The sequence below is a fragment of the Sylvia atricapilla genome, chromosome 5, assembly GCF_009819655.1.
Source record: "Sylvia atricapilla isolate bSylAtr1 chromosome 5, bSylAtr1.pri, whole genome shotgun sequence".
Lineage (NCBI taxonomy): Eukaryota > Metazoa > Chordata > Aves > Passeriformes > Sylviidae > Sylvia > Sylvia atricapilla.
In genome coordinates, this window is record NC_089144.1 from 890,877 (window position 1) to 911,586 (window position 20,710).

The 20,710-nt window shown below is 42.4% G+C and overlaps 1 protein-coding gene across 5 annotated transcripts in view; it reads right to left on the reverse strand.

The window, feature by feature from the left end:
• The window catches only part of TSPAN12 (tetraspanin 12), a 41,293-nt gene that overhangs the window by 16,520 nt on the left and 4,063 nt on the right, over positions 1-20,710 (reverse strand). For 4 of the 5 annotated variants that reach the window (XM_066318552.1, XM_066318553.1, XM_066318551.1 and 1 more), the window contains exons 3-4: positions 12,315-12,397; positions 11,537-11,672 (exon numbers count right to left, since the gene is read on the reverse strand). The exons of the other annotated variant lie outside the window; for it this stretch is intronic. In XM_066318552.1, the coding sequence (XP_066174649.1) occupies positions 11,537-11,672; positions 12,315-12,397 (219 nt within the window). The remainder of the gene's footprint in view (positions 1-11,536; positions 11,673-12,314; positions 12,398-20,710) is intronic. 5 annotated transcript variants of the gene reach the window in all.

Sequence of the window (20,710 nt, forward strand, 5' to 3'; positions counted from 1 at the left end):
GATGAGTGGCTACATGTTGTAAAGATGAGTGACTCACTGAGGAGCACAGCTCTATATCACACTCAAAACTGCACCAGGAGGTCCCTGCTAGTCCTTCTACAGAACACCTCCCTTGGAGTGTTCTTGGTCATTGCTGAGATGTTTTTACTGTTTCTTTCTTTCTTTTCTTGGCAGAGAGGGGGTAAGAAGGGGAGTTTTGCAAAGACATCTACAAGCTCTGATAAAATAAAAGCATAGCTGTGATTGTTTTAAGAACCTGAGACCCTTCACAAGGCAAATCCTCCAGACTTTTAACATACCCCTTTTGAAGGCAATGGCTAATCACCATCATTCTCTCCTTAGTCTGACTGTGTGAAGTAATCAGAAAATTGGAGTGGTGCCTTGATCCTTTTACAAACTCATCAGTTTCACTGAAGGATTTCCTCCAGCAAAACTGTGAAAAACCTAAAACGTCGCTTCCTTGAGAGGAGCTGAATGACTGAAATGCTGGCAGAAAACAGTCTTTAGAGAGTAATAAATCAAAGTAAAAATACTTGCCAACTTAAAAATAAATAAAGCATTAGCCATTTATTGCTCCATACATCATGCTTGTGGCCAAGATACTCAACTTCAGCATCCCTTCAGTGGAAAATGGATGTTGTCAGCAGGAGCTGCTCTCCTGCAACCTCCCTGTTAATCCTGCTCTACCACAGGTCACAGGCTGGAAGGAGGGAGAGGAAAGAGGCAGCAGCTCTGTAAAGCAGTTGTTTTCCAACAGGAACGTTTCATCTGATAGCTGCAACATTGCACAAGCACCTGGATTTGCTTAAACAAGTTTGTGTTTCCAGCACATCACTCCTGAAAGAAAGGCAAAGGACCTGGGGGCTCAGGAGGATCATGGTCCCCTTCCTTCCTTGTGCAAGAGACTAAATATTCAAGTAGGAATAGAAACATGGTCATTGCTGTGAAAAGCAGTTTCAGAGATGTGAAGAGGCACGAAAGGCCAAGGAAAGACAGTAAAGATATCTGGAATATAGTCACTAGACCCTGTTGTGCTGGAATACTCTCCAAGTGGTACAGCTGCAGAAGTGACCACAGCCAATACCCAAATCCTGAAAGCTCCAGTGCAGAAACCACACACAACAACAGCCTGGGACCCCACCACTGCAATACCCCACTAGTGCAGAGATGCCACCAGCTGCCACTCACCTGCTGCAACCTGCAACAGCCTCCAGGGAGCTCCTGCTCCCAGAGGAGTCAAACAACCCCGAGTTCACATCTACAGGGAACTTTTATATGTAAGACAAAGGACAGAGGGATACTGAATGCAAATCCCATTAAGATGAATTTCAGCCACAGAGGGGAGATAACCATTCAAGTAAATAAAAAAAAAAAGGAAAAAACTCAAAGCCAACACCTACCAAACCAAAACACAGGGGCTAGTATTGAATAATTGAATGATTTCTCCTAATTCAAATACTTATCTGCATATCAGAACCTGATAAAGCACTAGAAAACGTGCACGGTATTTTCAGATATGTATTAAAAATCAAAGTAAGTAAAACTTACTTTTATAAAGAACTGTATAGGTAATATAAGCTTAATCAAAACTTCTAGTCTGAATAAAATTTCTGCATACCACAGTGGCACCCACAAGAGGGTACAAGCCCCATGGATGCCAGTGCTCCCCACATGGAGCACATATGCCCATGGCATATGCCCAAAATGTCTTCCTATCTCTCCATCTAAGGCTAAAAACCAAGTTACAAAATTAGTTTATCCTAAGTAAATTATGACACGTTTGTTTGGCATTACATTTGTTCTACCAAACTAAGCTAATGTCCACACCATCAAATATATTCCAGGAACACAGTTTTTTCTTGATCATCTCAATTGCTTAGATTAAAAACACAAAACCAGCAAATGCAAGCACAAAATCACTAGTACTGATTCTAAGGCATTTTACATTTGTTTAAAATGTGTTTTTTCCAACAACTCTCATTCTATTCAGAGAGTAATAGCAAAGATCACACATCTTTAGTGTCTCCCAACAAAAAATCTCTCCTTCATGGCTTTCCAGCCTGCAGAGTACAGGATTTTTTTTGTTGCAGTTGTGGGCAACCTAGGGAAGGATGTAAAGCATGAAGCACAATCTTTTGCAGACTTGGGATACAAAACTCTTACTGTAGTTCTAGAGATTTTGTGCTGAATATACCATATGATACCTGCTATTAATTACCTAATGTAATTTGTCTATGCTTTTCAGAAAGTAAGTGAGAAGAACTGGTTAAAATACCCTACTTCTGATACTAACACGGCAACAGGATGATGGAGAACACCAGGAAAACACAGAACAAGGAGAGAGATTTTAAATTCTTCCCTGAGATTTTTTTTTTTTTTTTTTGGCAGCAGAAATATTGAATCCTAACTACATTTAGCAAAGGAAAACTCGAGTTCAAACTCTAGTGCCCTACAGCAGTTTCCTTCAGTGCAACAGGCAGGGCAATGTCAGGATGATGACCACCACGGTGACCCCAGTGGCACAGACACACAACCTGCAGGACTGTCCTCTGAGGACACCCTTCTGAACCTGTGTGAGCACTCTGCCACAAACAGAGCCAACACCAGGAACCCCCACAGCAACCTGGTCACTTGGGGTATTCAGTAACCAAGGCACCATGGCACTCTGCTGCCAAGCAGCTCAGAGCTTGATGAGTGTGCCCATAAATATTCTGGAAATGATGAGGTTTTTCCATGTGTTTTTTCACTCTGCCACTGATGGTTTCAGTAATTTGTTGCCAATGGCCTATGAAATGCTTCATCAGCAAGCAGCTACTATATATATATATATAAAACACTCATACCAGTGATTGTTCTGTTTGCAGTTTGCAAGTGTGATTTGGAAGCAAGAGCCATGAATGTGAACAGAGACAGGGCTCTGTGTCAACCCAAACTTCATCAGACCTAGAAAGGTACAAGAATGGTTTAGTTTGTATTTTTCCTCACTCAGAACTCCTTGGTTTTGTGTTGCATCATGCTTTTCTGGTCTGACACCTTCCTAGTTAACTACTCTCAGCCTGAGGAGACTTCACATCTACTTAATTGATCCTGAGAGAACAAACACATTCCTTCACACACCACAGTCACAATACTGATCTCCTAAGGCCACCTCCAGACACTGAGAAAGCAAGAGTGCATTCTGTATATGAGAGCAAACAGCAGTCAGGCACCTACTGCACCCAGAAGCTGCAATTGAGTGCAGAAAAGAGAGCATGGGGAGCTTCTGCAGAACCTCTTCTACAGGACTGTAAAAATCCTGACTTTTTGAGCAAATGCACCTTTCTTTAAAGGTTTACTTATTCAGGAATCATCACTCTTTGATTCATAAACAGCTTTTTTTTTCAAGCTTTACTACCTTCCTCCAAACCCTTTTCTCCCAGAAGATATAAAACCCTTTTCCCCTTTCAGACTCAAGACAAAACCAAGGCTTTATGCCGAGCAGAGTGATCAATGGCTCCATTCTCAGACCTGCTGTCTCACACTGCTCTCTGGGGCAACATGCTCCATGTGGCCTCAGAGGTGAGGAAAGCTCTGGGAAGGGCAGGGGCTGAAGGAAATTCCAGGAGGGCAGCTGCAGAATGAGAGATCACTGTAAGCTCCAAAAGCCCAGAGTACACGGGGGTGTAAAGGGAATGCCAGCACATTTTCAGCTATGCACAGAGGGCTAACAGCCTGGGAGCATCAGCCTTGATCCTCTGAGCTGGAAGCCATCCTACATCCCTCTGCCCCTGGGAAAGCTCAGATCACCACTGCACCATGAGCAGGAACCACAACTGCTCTGTGTAAAATGTACCAAGTCCTTCCCCATTCATTAACTCCATGTTATTTCTGGCAGTTTACAAAGTTCTTTTAACAATTAATCCAGCTATCTTTTTTAAAACTGGAGCAAACAGTCACTGAACGGAGGCAGACAAGCTGCATGGAACACTGACACCCTGTTTATCCCCTTCAGCAGCACAGATTCTCCCCTGCCTCCCTCCCCAGCACCCTCAGCCCTGCCCTGGAGGAATTAACAGTCTTTTAAATTTGCTTTATTTGCTTGACAACACAGAAATTGGTGAGAGATGCAGCCAAAAGTCAACGGGGAAATGAGCTGAAACCAGCAACTCGCAATGTAAGCTACGGAATGTCATCCAGTTCTTCAAAATAAATCCATTTCACACAAAAATGATCAGCTAGCTCTATTATCTTAGATTTGGTTTCCCAGCTCACAAGATTTTATCAAAATGTCTTAAAGTCTGTGAGCTTTGCAAAGTCCACCTTTTTCTTGTAAAAATTTATAAGCAATTTTTAATTTTTTTATGGCAATGAACATTCTAGTTTTTAAAGCTAGGTATCCAAGTTCTTTTTACTAAGTAATCTGTTGTTTAAAAGAAAACCTAAATAAAATTATTTATGAATGGTTAGATTTTTGTTCACAGCCTTGATTCTTCTGTGGGATATTCTTCACCTGTTGTAAATTTTTACTTTAATGCTTATCTTTGGTTATATATATAAACTGGTATTACTTTGGAAATAAGCAAATACACATTTCAAACAAATATTAGGATTTATTTGCTAAGGGTTCAATTACCTCAAGCCAGTGAACTTCCCAAAGTAAGGGTTATTGCAAAGTCACAGTAAAGTACTAAACAGAACACATGTCAAGACATTAGACCATGATTTTCCCAAGGCTTGTCATATTCCCTTTCCCCTTTTTCTTCCCCTATTTCATAAGATTTATATCAAAACCTAAAGTTTCCTATTCTGCACACATTTTTTTCAAAACACAGCTTCCTTCATTCGTCTACCTGCTCTTTATTTTCTCCCAAGGAAATTACACACCATAAGAATGTTTCCTTAGTGAAGCCAAGCCTTTTTCCTTGTAAAGCAGACCCATGTGGTGCTGACACACCACTGTGCCTCAGCACGCCCCAAGACACTTCCAACAACCAACATTCTGAGGGAAGAAATGCTCTTGTGATCTGAAATCCACACTGCAGCCCCCATGGACACAGCAAAGTGCCTTTGTGGTTAAACAGGCAGAAAGGTGTGATTCAATAACAAGAAGATGAATTTACCTGACAGGACCTGCACTCCATACCCAGTTTGTGGCCACAACAATGCAGCTGAACAGCAGCAGCAAGGTACACCCCAGCAGTGAGATGGGCTGTGTCTCAGACAACACACAGACACTTGGCTAGCCTTTGTGGATTCAAATATTCCTTCCTTGCTCTCAGCAACCTCTCCCATTTCCTGCTCATTGCAGCAGAGATAAAAAAACCTGGGCAAACAAGCAGTGAGAAAGGAGCTGGAAAGGACAGAGGGGAAAAAACCCTAGAAATAACCACATTATGGCAGCAAGACCATGTATCATCTCAGCAGCTCCCCATCTTTTCTCAGTCAAGATGTAGCAGCCTTCATGCCCATCCTGGAAACACTCAAAACTCTGTACCCTTCAACGCCCCAGTGCCTTGAACCCAGCATCATAAACTTTTATACAGGTTTGTGGTACCCACATCCATCACTTCACCAACCCTTTTACTGCTGCCTTCCCTCCTCTTTGGACCTGGGAGCATTAGCCCAGAGCCCCTTTCAGTTCTGGTGCTGTTTTATTCTCTTTTACTGCCCTGGTATCAATGACTTTCAAGAGCTTGGAGGGAAGCAGCAGTAACAAGAGGGAATAAGGGAAAACAGGAATAAGGAAAAAAACAGTCCCAAGGCTTAGTCCAAAAGGATCATGAGGCCACAGATCCCAGTCAAATGAACATTCAGGGTGTAAGTCCCCAAGAAGAAAGCAGTCACTTCCATTAGATGAGCCTGAAAGCACAGCATGCAGTAACCAGTGTGGCACAGGAGTCAAGGCAGCGTGTGTAATTCAGAAAACACTGGAACCATAAAATGACCACTGTCTATAGATACCCACCTTTCAGCACTCTTTCCTAAAGCATGTGTTTCCTTGTTAAACCATGAGCAAACTCACACTCTTTCATACTCTTCACTATCAAACCAATACAAAAAGAATCAAAATCTATGGCCTCCTAATGGCACTATCCAACGTTGCTGTCCTCAGTCAAAGGCATTTCCCTGGACTGCCCTCAAGAAGCAGACACTTCTTGTCACTGCTGGATAAGGGCACCAAAGAGTGCCTCTGCAGCACTGCTGAGCACTCAAGGCAGCTGCTCAGGGTCTGGATGAAAGCAGCAGACCATGACCACAGCAAACATCTGGATTTAAGTCAAGTACTTGCAAGAAGACCTGGACATTCCCCCCAGTTCAATGTCTGTCCTGCTCCCCCACACTGCTCAAACACACACTGCTCTTGCTGGGTGTTCTGCAGGCAGCATCTTCAGGGCTAAGAGCTCCCAGTATCCCACATATCTCCTCTGCAGAATCCCTCTCCCACTTAAGGAAATTTGGCACTGTTTCACAGCAGCTGCCTTTGAAAAAGTCTTTTAAGGACAAACACAGCAAGGATTTATTTATGTCAGGGAAGACAAGGTCAACAAAATACATACACCATGTGGACAGAGGTTGGCACTGAACCCCAGGACCACAGAGATGGGAGCCCTACAGAGTGCACACTTTCCTGCAAAGCCAACACTGGGCCATCACCAAAATCCATCTCAAAAGCAAACAACTTGTCTGAACCTTAAAAATCCTAATCTAAATAGGAAAGACACTTGCTTTCCATTTCAAGGCAAAAGGTTGTATGGTAATTAGTACAGACATCATCTCCAGCAGTTCACCTTTGAATTCAAAGTTAGAAATAAGGAAAGAACAAACATATTCAGGTTTTTTGGAGAAAGTTGCTCATATTTGAAACTACTGGGGTATAAAAGTTGGTGAACTTGAAGCGTATTTTCTCTTACCAGTGGAACATCAAATAAGCAGCACTTCAGACAGCAAGCTCAATGTCCAGCCCCTCAGCTACTCACTGGCCATCTGAAACTGAGGTTTAGCAGAGCACTGGCCCCTCATCAAACCTCAACTACAGAATTATAAACACATTTAAACCAGTCTTTCAAACAAGGCAGACCAACCTGTCCTGTGAATCTCTGTCTTCCTCCCACTCAGCCTGTATTTGTAAATAGGCTGTTGATAAAAATACAAACTCAGTCTGTCCAGCTTAATAATGAACTGCACAGTTTTACACCAAGTATGTTTGTTAGTTGTTTCTTCCCTTCAGTGCTGGTATCTAAATAATTTAGAAATACTCCTGGTTGGTAAATAACAATTCCAGTGCCAAATGTCAGTACAAGGTATTGGAGTAGCTGGAACTGTGCTAAGAGTCCATGTGGATAGGAACAAATATCCTCTGTTACTACAGAGCAAATAACCTGTACCAGGTATTACTGCAGAAACACCTGCTGCCACAGAAAGGGGAAAAACCAGACAACAAAATCTGTTATCACTGAAGTGTCATATTAATTCCTGCCAACTGTAGTCATGAGTACCAGAGAAGAGCTGATGCTGTGGTACTGTAAAGCAGCTAACATTTCACACAGAGTAAGAATGCCTTCTAGGAAGGAAACATCAGCACTTACTGGTATCTTGGAACATAGCAGATGTCCAAATTTAATCACCCTTATCACCTCTGCATCCACAGGGACTGAAATGGGGAGATGTACAGAAGAATTTCCCTCAAGTGGTGATACAGTCAACAGTATCTCAGCATTCTTTAGAGAGACTTCACAAAAACCCCGAGTTTAATGATGGTTTGTCTGGTTGTGTTTCAACTCAATACATCACTCAGTCTACCAGGGTGCAATTTATAACCAAAACTGAATTAATAAGCTGTTTAACCACACACCAACAGGGTCTAACAATGTTTAGCTCTGAGGAATATTTATTATTCTGTCAATTATATGATAAAAATCAGTAGCAGGATTTGCCCTGTTGACCATCAAATATTTCTAACAGTTGGTGAAAACATACACAGAAAAATTTGTTGAAATCCTGTGCTGATGGAATGCTGCAGTTACAGAAAAGTCATGCTTAAAAATACAAGAACTTGCAATGAAAATTTCAGCCAGGAAGTATTTTACAGTAGGATTTTTATACAGCTCTTCTTGTCAAGCAACAGAGCTTATTTTTGTTATTTCAATGAAAAAAGAACTCAACCCCTCCCCCCCAAAAAAACCTCAATAAACAAAAATCCAAAAAGCAAACAGACAAAAAACCCCAACAACAACCAAACAAAAAACCAACCAACCCAAACAAACAACAACAACCCCCAAAAAACCTACAACCAAAAAATCCCACCAAAGAACCCCCATCACACATCCTTAGGGTTACTGTTATTAAAGAACATATGCCCTTTGTAAGGTTTGGGGTTTTTTCAGTTAGGCAATGTGCACAACAAACTTGGAAAATTATCCAAAACAGAATCTTGGAAGAAGAGAGGCAGAGTTTTGGTTTTTTTTTTCAATCCAGAACCAATCTTGCTGAAAGAGCTGTACCAACCACCATAAAAGCAGGACTCTACTTTGCCATCCTTGCACTTTTCATGCATCCAAGGCAGCGACTTGGCAGAGCTCAGATCTTCACTTGAGGCTGGCATCACACCTACTGCTACATGAGGATGTTGGGCAATCACACACACAAAAATGTACTATAGAAACTCAAGGTAGACATGGACTCTTCAGACCAACTTCACCTCAGGACGTATTTCTGAAGTAATTAAAATGAAATGATCAGAGCTTTAAAATGCTGGTTCTACAAAGAGTCCAGAGCAGTCCTCAGAAGACTGAGGTTTTACATTTTTTTACTATTGAGCTGAGCAAACATGAGTTTGATGTATACTTCTGCCCCTCTGTGAAGACAGAAAGGTTTCACACACTTAACTGCATGATAAAACTCCAAAAAACAATGGAAGGATTTTGTATTCAAATGCATTAAAACTGAACACTCCATTTTATTGTCTTTACACTTTATTACACTCCCCAAAAAGCCATTTCAATTAACACCAGCACCAGCACTGAGCATGCTCCAGCAACCTCCAGACTTGTCTCCAGATACCTGGGCATGCCATCAGGGTGGCCTTCATGGACTTCAACAAGAAGGCTAAAAGCAGGATTGAAGATTGCTCATGTTTTACATGAAGGCTCTTTTCCTTTAGTTCATCTGCTCGAACAAAAGCTCATTTTGTTGATCCATCACTTTTCTGATTAGCCTAATGAATGAAGCATTGACTTTTGTCTGCCTACTTCTGCATGGGATAACATAACTGCATTCCTTTCACAATCAATCAAAGACAATGACATACTTAGGAAGATGTCATTTGGTTTTGCTTATCAGATTTTTTTAGCAAGAGCAAATCTCAAGCTCCTGAAAATGAAATATTGCAACATAAAATGATAGAAATGTCTTGTTTTGATTTAGTGTAACTTGACTGCCTAAACACACTTCAGATGATTTATTTCCAGATGGTACTAAAGGCTATAAATTATTTCCTCTTTTCACTTGCAGTGTAAATAAACCAAAGGCCAAAAGTAGTTTTAACTTCCTTACCTCTTGAAATAGTAAAGTGGGTTTTTTTAAAGTTTATACCAAAAAATAACTTTTTCTTTCCCCAGATACTATGAGGCATTGATCTACATCATATAGTTGTTTTTTACCTTCTAATTAATTTAATTAGTATTAAAAACTACCACCACTTTAAAATAAAGAACACATAATGAAAGTAATCTTGTACCCTTACAAAAACCCCTGAGGTTTATTAAGTTTGTAATATTTTAATGCTTTCACTATTTAGATGAAACAAAAGTATGTCCAAAGCCCTTTTAAGGTATCTAAAAAGATTACTGGAGAAATAATTATATGGTATGAAATGACATTAATCCATTACTCTTACACACACGCCCTAAGTAATTGTCTTAGAACTTGTTGCCATTCATTTAAACACTGCAATCTTAAGATCTAGAAGTAAAAAATGCATGACTATTCTGCTACTCTAACATGTTCAGATTTAAATGAAGTATTTCCTCAACAATATTGTTTTGAAAGAATAATCTTCACATTGCATACAAGCTGAATAAAATATGCACAAGGAGAAACACCACTGCCTTCTTGCAACTGAGGAACATTTCTGTTGCAGACATTCAGGTGGAAATATCAAATAAAGCTTTCTCCAACCCTCTCAAATAAAAAAAAAAAAAATTAAAAGACATTTTAATACAAAACCCCAGTACAGTCTTGCAACTGTTTACTCTGCAGTTAGAATATTTCTATTAGAGAAAAGCAAAGGTTCCATAAATCTCAGCCAATATTTTATGGTGTTTTACAGTGATTTTGTGCAAAGTCTGTGAGTGGTGTCACATACTTCAGCCTGCACAGATCCACAAGAAAAATCCAACTGAATGCACTCTGTGAGAACCCAACACACACTGCAGTGACAAAACAGCAGGAGCCCAACTCCACTTGGAGCCTGGATATTCTCAGGAGCTGAAGGGTTCTATCTGTCCACTTTCTCCCACTGCAATTACAGCAGTCAAGTCTGATCACCTCTTTCACATCCACTGCTTCCACTTCTTGGACTCAGAGAGAGCTTGGAATCCTGCTTGTGCTCATGGCAAAGAACAGAGTCCAATTATGCCATGAGCTACAGCTCTTCTAATGCTGGAATTTTTAATCCATTTTTTAATTTTTAATGGATTTTTAGTATTTCAAGTAGCTCTTTTTTATGCTACTTTTAAGAAGTACATGGCACTTCAAGACACAGCACTCTTGGTTTTCAGTACTGGCAACAGTCTAAAAATTTTAACTCTAAACCTTTAAAATTTATGTCAACTTGATAGGCTTTTGCTGGAGTGGCTTTATTTTGGTAGACTGCTTCTTTAATTGTCCTCAAATTCACTGACTTGCAGACCAAGACCATGGTGTTTGGCTCCCTTGACAGTCAAAACCACACCACAGTTACACTATACACAAAACCTTGGGCAGGACAGACACTACACTTCAGCTGCTGTCAGCTCAGTCATAAACTCTCCAAAGGAAGGAAAGATGGGTATTTTGAATTTATTTTTAAGCTAGCTTGCAACCAAATGCAATTACAAAATTCCACATCCATGTAAGAGAAGACAAAGCTTCTGGACATACTCAGAATTAACTTTAGCCAGCTACAGGTGCTGTCACTTTACACACAGCCAACACTGGACTAAATCACAGCCTAGGTTAGGCAGCTACTGCAGAGCCAGGAGTCAGAACAGTGCATATGGGTTTCTTTCAGAGTACACACACTCATGCCCCTATAATTATTAGGACTGAAGAGGGTTTTTTCCCTTCAGCAATTCCTCTACTAAATGAAGTGAGTTTTTGCAGCTGAGACACTGCTTGTCTTTTAGTCACAGCACAATGCAACCTAGGCAATAAATTATTTCCTACTGGGTGCTTTGCAATTACAATTCCTCACTGATACTGTAATTCAACAGGGTAATAAAATAGAATCAGTATTTATCTAGAGCCTGGGGATTAAAACCTAACACACCTGAAACAAAGCAGAAGTTAGGAAACATACCCAGACAAGAAGCAACAGATTTCTTTTCACCGTTCCACAGTATCCCAGCATCCCAACTATGATGAGGAAACAGCAGACTGCAATCATAACTGGGTGGACCACAGGAAAGTAAGTCAAAATGACAGCCTCCTCCACCCTAAAAATCAATCAGAACAATAATCAAAAAAGATCAAAAAAACCCAAAAAACAAAACAAAAAAACCCCACCCACACCCAAAAGAAAAAATACAGCCATTAAGAGGGAAATGGCTGATTGGCAGATGAGCTCTTTCCAGCACCTTACACAAGAATCTCTTCAAGATGGTTTTAAAGTCAAATGCTGCATTTGGGTACCACAAGTTGCATTGCATAAAACCTCTCTGCAGTGAAGGTAACCTTCCTGTCCTGCCCTTGCACAGTATGCAGCACAACGAGGCCCTGCTCTATCAGCAGGGCTCATAAGCACTGCTGTAATAAAATTAATAGAATTTCTAAATCTCTGGACTGAATTAAGTATTCACAACTAAACAGTAACATGATTACACATTGTCAACAGGCCAAAAATTGATCCCTGTCAGAAAAGAAAGGCATAGGATTGAAATGCTATAATTTCCCTTTTTCTAATTTCAACTGATGCCAGAAACTGTAGCAAAAAATGCACCTTCTAATAAAACAATGATTAGTTCAACTGAAAGATTCTCAATTCTACAAATCCTAATTAAGAAGCTTACTACACAGAATGAACATCATCTATCCCAATCAGTAACCCACTCAGACTGAAAGTTTAACTAAAGCTTTACCTTGTTTCTGCAGTTAAAGTGAGAACATTATTCAGGTAGTCTCTCAGCCAAGCAGAAACACCTAATATGCTGATGGACATCAACTAAAAAGAAAACATTAAGTTATTCATCATGTGTTTAAAGCAAACTGCAAGATCATTCAGAATGTAAGTAGAGGATCAACCATCATTAGCATCTTTTATGCATTCATTTATTTGAACAACATACTGTCCCCAAAAGTGCACTTCTCTATGCTTAGAATTGGTTTGTTGCCCAAGTCTCAGGTGCCAGTGACAATAATTTTTTCCACCTACTGCTGGCTTCTACCCCACCACTGCACAACATCCCTGGAAACAACAGGGAGGGCTTTTCACTGCTAAAATCAGTGACTCTTCAGGGCTCACTACTGATACAAATCAGTCTGCATGAACCCATGAAGCCATGCTCAGCTACACAGCTAGTGAACAAAAACCTGATCCAACAGTCAGGTACTCAGGAGAGGACATTTATCTTTGGGTTAAATTTAAAAGAATCTGATTCTCTTGCTCATTCAGATAAGTCACACCAAGAACACTATGTCTCAGTTTCCTGAACCATAAAATGAAAATAAAACTAACTGCATTTCAATTATAAACCATATCAAGCATTTAGGTACCTACCATGTCAGGCACTTCACAGGCACAAAGCCACTGCACTGTCACCAGGGCTGCCTCCACACCAAGGACATCCCCAGGACTGAGCCCACCAGGACTGCCACCACTGCACAGACAGGGATTTCTGGCCCCAGGACTGAGCCCACCCAGAGCTGCCACCACTGCACAGACAGGGATTTCTGGCCCCAACACTGAGCCCACCAGGACTGCCACCACTGCACAGACAGGGATTTCTGGCCCCAACACTGAGCCCACCAGGACTGCCACCACTGCACAGACAGGGATTTCTGGCCCCAGGACTGCCACCACTGCACAGACAGGGATTTCTGGCCCCAACACTGAGCCCACCAGGACTGCCACCACTGCACAGACAGGGATTTCTGGCCCCAGGACTGTCACCACTGCACAGACAGGGATTTCTGGCCCCAGGACTGAGCCCACCAGGACTGCCACCACTGCACAGACAGGGATTTCTGGCCCCAGGACTGAGCCCACCCAGAGCTGCCACCACTGCACAGACAGGGATTTCTGGCCCCAGGACTGAGCCCACCAGGACTGCCACCACTGCACACACATGGATTTCTGGCCCCAGGACTGAGCCCACCCAGAGCTGCCACCACTGCACAGACAGGGATTTCTGGCCCCAGGACTGAGCCCACCCAGAGCTGCCACCACTGCACAGACAGGGATTTCTGGCCATAACACTGAGCCCAGCCAGAGCTGCCACCACTGCACAGACAGGGATTTCTGGCACCTGATGCCATCACACACTTGAGCACACATGAACTTACCAGGAGAAGCTCTGCCCTCTGATTTCCTTCAGCAGCCAAACCCAAACACGTTCAGAAGGTGCCAACTGTGCCAGCAGCAGCCCTGCTGTTGTAGCAGAGGCACTGCTGGAGGACAGGACAACTCCTCCTCAGTTTGAGGCACACCCAGGCCAGAGGCACAGAAGACTCAGGCGCTCAGAAGCAGCCCAGGCTGCCTGAGGGAGGGATCCTAAGGATGCTGCCTCTCCTGAACACTACTGTTTGCATGAACTGCACAGGGGGATGACACAACAGCATTATATTTATGGCATCTTAAATCAGTAAGTGCAAATGCCCCCTGTACTCAACAGCCAGCTCCTTACACACCCTCCTATTTCCCTGCAGCTGTTTTGAAGAACAAGTTAAATGGTTCAAACCTAACAGCAGAAGTCACTCAGTGTCTTTATTGGCTCCTTAGCCTGCAACGTGCCCACAGCAGATGACTTTACATCTTCACAGAAGTCCCAGTAGCTACCCCAGAGCTTCCTCCTGCTTTTGAGACGTGATGCACGGAGCAAAGGCACTGCCCTGGCTCTGAGTGCTGCCAGCAGGAGCTGGGTGCTTGGCATGCTGCAGGCAGACTCCTGGAAGCTCAGTGCATGCTACATGACTTCTGTATTCACTCATGCCCTTTACACTCTGTGGGATCTGTTTTGGCTGATGAAACAGTAACTAAAGAACATTTTCTATTGTCTCAGTTGCAGGAAGCTGCAGGAACAAGGAAAACAAGACGACTGGAATCTCCTCCTAAATTAACTCCTCCCACCTATCTCCTAAGGAAGCATCAGGCAAACATACCACACAAGCAGCCAAAAACACCAGAGAGGTAAAGCAGACTGCAAGCAGCCAGCCCACTTTCTCCTTGTCAAAAGCAACAGGAAACATTTTTAACCCTCCACATCTCCCTGAAAGGCCTGTTGATACACCAGGAAAAGCATCAGCTCACACATCCACTCTGTTTATGGTAAAATATTTAAGACATAACCCAATCTGGTTACTTCATTTTACAACAGTGGTGTTCAGAAGTGAGAAGTCCATCAAAACACTGCTCAGTAACTTTTAGTAAGAGCCAGATGGTCCTGCTACAGTATCAGAAAAATGACTGCTTTCTAAATAATACTCTTCCTCACATACCAGACTGTGGACTGCCTACTCCTTGCTGTCCACTAGGCCCTTTCAGGCAGCAGGAATTCTCTTCCAGCCATCAGCATGCAGCAACACATTGTACACAGCAGAGAGATGGTGCAGGTCGAGGAAGGCAAAACTGCCCTCTCAGCAGAGGCAGGATTTGGCAGCACACTGAAGCACACAGGTTACTCACAACAGGGAGATCACAGTGCCACCAGGGAAAAGGCAAAGGGGACAGAAAGGACTTTCTGGAGACCAAAAGTACTGAGCAGAGTCCTGTCACTGAGAGAAGCATTCAGTTTGCTAAAAAGAAAGGATTTGCATGCAAAGGCAAATCAGGGAGGACAAGAACTTTCCTTTCTGTTCTTTCTGCCTAAACTGAGTCTTTTCTACCTAGATACATATTTTTGTCCACATAAAATCCATGGAAAACCTAGGCAGATACCACCATGTGGAGGCCAACACATGGCTGTGTGACTTCTACAGAAATGCCTAATGACCACGCCAGAGAAAGTGACTCCCTCTTCATTTATGAACAGCCACTGGAGGAAAAGGACTGCTCCCTTTAACCTAGGAAACATAACCTTCACTAGTAATGTAACTACATGAACACCACTTCAGTTCATAAGAGCAAACTCCCTATGAAAGGCCTCTTGCATAATTCAGAAAGACTTTAGCCATTTAGATTCCCCCTGCCTATTCTCATTTAGTATGAATAGCCAACAATTACTACTGCTTCTTGCTGATCAAATGACATGCAGGAACATTCCACCAATGAAGCCTGTGAAAGGCAGGCTACCACTCAAACCACACACCTACCCTGTGCTGGTCTCACCACCATCCACTGCTTCAGGTTCTTGTGTTACCCTTGAAAGGCACAAGAGCTGGGTCAGCATGACTGAAAAAACTGCAAGCACATTGCCTTGCCTCGCTGCTACACAGATGTTACACACTGTGTGTGACATCTCCTGCCAGTCAAACTCCTAGGGAGGCACCTCTGGGCACCACACTTTCAAGAAAGTCCCAAGTGAGTTATTACTCTGAGTGCCCTGAAAGCCAGAGTGCTGTGACACACGTCATTCACGGGCATGACAGTAACAGTGCCCAGGGTGGCACAAAGGCATCAGGAAAGTGAAGGCAAATACTCAAGAGGTTCCTCTCAAAAGAAGAGACCTGTGAAAGAGCAAACTGGTAACTCAAAATAGCAGTTCAGCAGTAAGTTGATTACAAAAGGTGTATTTCACAGCACATAAGCCAGCAGGTGCTTGGCAGCTCCTCACTAACAGGAGGAAATGATGGGGAAAATGTTACATCCCCTCTGACCAGCAAAAGTGAGCCTCAGGGCACCAACACCCTGACAGATGAAAGATGCTTCTGCAACACCAGACTACCCTGCATAATGACTGATGTTTATTTTAGTGACCAAAGATTATTAAGTATTAGGTCCCATCCATCAGTCCATGTGCTCCACAGCCACTAGAGGCTCACAGCAAGAACACAACACACACGTCTGGCCTCCACAGCCTCCTGACAACTCAGTGTGCAGATGTAAAAGCACTGAAAGTCCTCAAATGCCAGAGGGCAGCAAGACAGCTCCAGGCAGCCACCACTTCTCCACACCTAGAGCACATGCAGATCCTCAGCCAGCAGCACAGGAGTCCACCAACAGCAGCAGCACAGCTGAGCCCAGGGACACAGCAGGCAGAAACAGGAACAGCATCCCCAACACCCTGAAGTCCACCCACAGCAGCAGTACAGCTGAGCCCAGGGACACAGCAGGCTGTAGGAACAGGAACAGCATCCCCAACCCCCTGGTGTACATCCAAACCCAGCAGCAGGTAGCAGCAGGCACACCACTGTAACTCACTGCCAAGGGATTTCCCAGGAGTCCTGGGCAGGAGCAAGGTCCTGATCACAGCTACTCATGCTTCATTGCAAGGATGGTAAAATGATGGCCCAAAACAACTGGCACTCCCCACTTCAGCCATTGCTTTGAAACTAATTTACATGCAAAATACAGTTAAAATCTCTATCAAGCCATCAGATGAAAGAACACATGTTTATGACAAATAAAACCGCTAAGATAATTCTCACATTAGCGGTAACATTGTTTCACCAAGAAGTTTTCATTGAGGCTTCTCTGATGACAGCTGTGCTGTAAATCCAGCACGTTAGTATGCAGTAAAACATGTTTCTTTGTTGCAGCTGGCTGCACAAGTCACTCTGGGTTTAATTCTGAGCTGTCACAGTGTGTTGTACAGCCATCAACACGACACTGAGGAGTTCACAATGATGCAGACCCTAATACCCTACAGTAAATACATTTGCACAGCGATTGAGCACAGGTAATAAATTCTATTTTTATATATGAGCAATATGTATGCCATAATATATTAAACTTTTAAATTAATTTCTAATGTAAAGTTTTTAAAGCTACTAAGGTTTTCTCAGACAACTGAATTACAATATCCAACAACTGACTTCAGCTATTAGGAGCAATCATTTCCAAGCATAGTTTAAATTGTCTTTGCAACTCTCTTACATAAATTAATGAAACTATAAAATCATCTGCAATTCATTAAGTATATATTTTAATTAGAAAGTTCTACTCCCAGTGTCTCTGAAGCCATACCTAAACTGGAAAATAAATCTGCACTTCCAAGCCATAAATAAACATGAACTTCTGTCTTTAAGGGAGCAAGTCCAACTGATCTTGCTATATCCACACCTCTGTTCATCCTCTCACCATTTTTGTTCATTCAGACATTCTAACACATTCATTTTACTTTTCTTCCAATTTGAGAAAGGGCTTTTTAACCTATTAAGTCAGAGGAAAGATTAGAAGTATCTTCCATAGCAAAACCCACACATGATCATTTTATTCTAACAGATGGGGTATAAAACTTCCCACCATGCTCTGACATCCATAATGAAACACTGACTAGCAGCACTCCAGTGCTATAGAGCAACCTGCTTTGCATGAAAAGGTTTCTGGCTACAAGGAAATTACTTCCAAGATATGACAACATTCATCAGAATATGTCCCACAATCTGAGTTAAAAAACAAACCAAACCACCAAAAACCCCACAAACAAACCAACCCCAAAACACAAAATAAACCTTGTGAAAATGTTCCTGTTAAAATTGATTTGGGTAACCTGAGCTATGATTACTCTTAGCAAAGGGCAGGGGGATACATCACTACAAGGTGATGAGCAGACTGCAATGCCTTCACAGGATTTTCACTATTTGGTTCAACATTCAGATCACTGAACAAACATAGATCACTGAGATTCATGGATACACAGACAGCTTTATTTTTTGGGACAGAGGGACATAAAGGTGGAGGAGGGGAGGGCAAGAGGCCTTATGTTTCTCTATCACCTGGCAAAACCATTTAAATGTTTAGAGAAAGAAGATTGCCTACAAAAAAGAGAAATCCCCTATTTCCTATAAAAGCACCTTTTACTCTAGAGACACCCCAACATGTGTTTTTAGCTAAGCCTCCTGCCAGGTCACGCCTTGGTGCTCTCCCACACCAGTGAAGAGCTGCAGCACACTGATGTCTGCACTCTCACTCTGGGTTTGCCTGGCCAGCTGCAGCAGGGAGTTAGCAGCCTGCTCCACATCTGGCCTGGGCCAGATCCCACTGTGCACCAGGGAAGGGCTGCAGGAGCCCTGACAGCCTGCTCGAGGTCACCCTCCTGGGGAACCTGAGCCAGGGCTCCAGCAGGGGCTGCTCAAGGTGCCAGGGGAAGCAGAGCACAGAGAACAAGAGTCCAAGCACACAAACAGGGCTGAGGTGCAGTTCTACTGCAGGTCACACCCACCCCAACCTCTGGGCTCTGCAGCACACCGGGGCATTAAAAGCAAAGAGTGATAAAGAAGTGCATGGATTCCTTCCACCCCCCTCTCTACGACTACTCAGGAACTGCATTTCTTGTTAGGACGTGACTTGAGCCATTCTTCCCTCAAAAGGAACCATCTCACTGTCAAGACATCTTCTGCTTTGGGGGTAACAGGCTTGTGCTGCTCACCACAGGTAATCCACAGTAATGCTCACACCTCAAGCATCCCAATCCATACCACAATCCACACATCACCATCAAGATGATTTGCCTTCACATATACACAAAATGCTCCTAACTTTGTTTCTCTAAGAGTTTGCTTTTATTCATGGACAGTAATCCATCTCAGAATGCAGGCAGATTACTTTTAAACTCAGCACATATATATATATATATATATATATATATATATATATATATATGTGTGTGTGTGTGTACTTAAAAAGAGCAAGTGTTTCCTATGATCCAGAATCCATGTGACTCCTATGTTTCCAGAAACTAATGCAGTAATTCACAGTTGATATGTGAATATGGCTCAGGGTGAGCCATACCATCTACAAAGATACCTGGAATAAAAGGTTATATAGAGGTAGACATAAAGTTGACTTATGGCTGAACTCTATTTGTTAAGACATAGCATGGTAATGTAACAATATTGTATAAATATTACACAAAGAGATATCTCAAATACGAGAAGTAAAAATACTTCTGGTCCTTAGAACTCCTCCTCTGTTGAAAGCATTCCTTTTAAAAGACAGCAAATTCCCATGGAAGCCACAGTTATTTTCTTTATATAAAGGATATACAATTAAAAGCTGATTTTCTTAGCATGTCTAAACTGCAGTCTCTAAAATCAGAGTATTTTGGCCTAAAACACAGTTTACAGTGCCACAGGTACCTGGCCAGGCAGTGTTCATTCCAGTGGATATAACTTGCCACTTAAAGCTTAAAACATTGATCCAAACTTTTCATTCTAAGCATCTACAAATCCCACCAACAAGAGTGGAAGTCCAAACACAGGAGAAAAAACTTCTATGCAAATTCTGTTTTCACCAGAAGGCAGGATAGACCAATTTCTTTCTTGTGTCACAACAAATTTGGAACATAAAGCAAAAAAGTTACAAGATTCAACACATGCATTTGAAGTTGGAGAAAGCTGGAAATAAAATATCCCAGCTTCCAACCATCTTCAGTAACTTCCCAGCACAACACTCATGTTCACTCACTCTGAGTTCTCTATACATACAGGCAAAATTAGAAGATTTAAGTGTGCAAAGTACTCAAACAGAAAACTAAGTGGAAACTTCCTCCACTTTCATTTCAAGTGATTTTTTTTAAACTTTGCTCACAAACACGAGCTCGAGACAGATGCAAACAATTTCCAGTGCCTGCCAGAAGTGTTTATTGGCTGCAATCACCCAAGCAAAATTAGATGGTACTGCTGAAGGGAACTTTAAACACTGCGAAACAGAAACAGCAGATCCTTAGGCAAAAGAAGCTCCTGAGGTGAAAGAGAAGTGGCAGCATTGCTGCCTTGGCTCCAACATCCACTGACACTATTAATCATCACTTCAGAGATCCTCACCACCCGTGACACAGCCCACTGCAGCTCCCAGCCTTCGTCTGTCTGCAGCACTACACAACAGCCAGCCTCAGTTTCAAGGCACACAGCAGCAGCTGCTCCTGCCTCACATGCTCACCAGGGGGAAAAAACACCAAACTGGCAGTTTTCTCACGACAGAAAGCCCATCAGCCTTTTTACAGATTCATGCACTCTTCCTGCCACGTTATACTTTGCTTTCCTTCAAAACAATTGAGAAAACGGATAAAATTATTGTGTTGCTTTTAGCTGCATTTACTATCACTATCTCGTTCTTCTATTTCAACTATTAATAACTTTCTTTAAAGAACACACATGGCTGAGCTGCAAAGGAAAGCAGAACAAACCTGTACATCTCAAAAACTACTGCTTTGCTTAA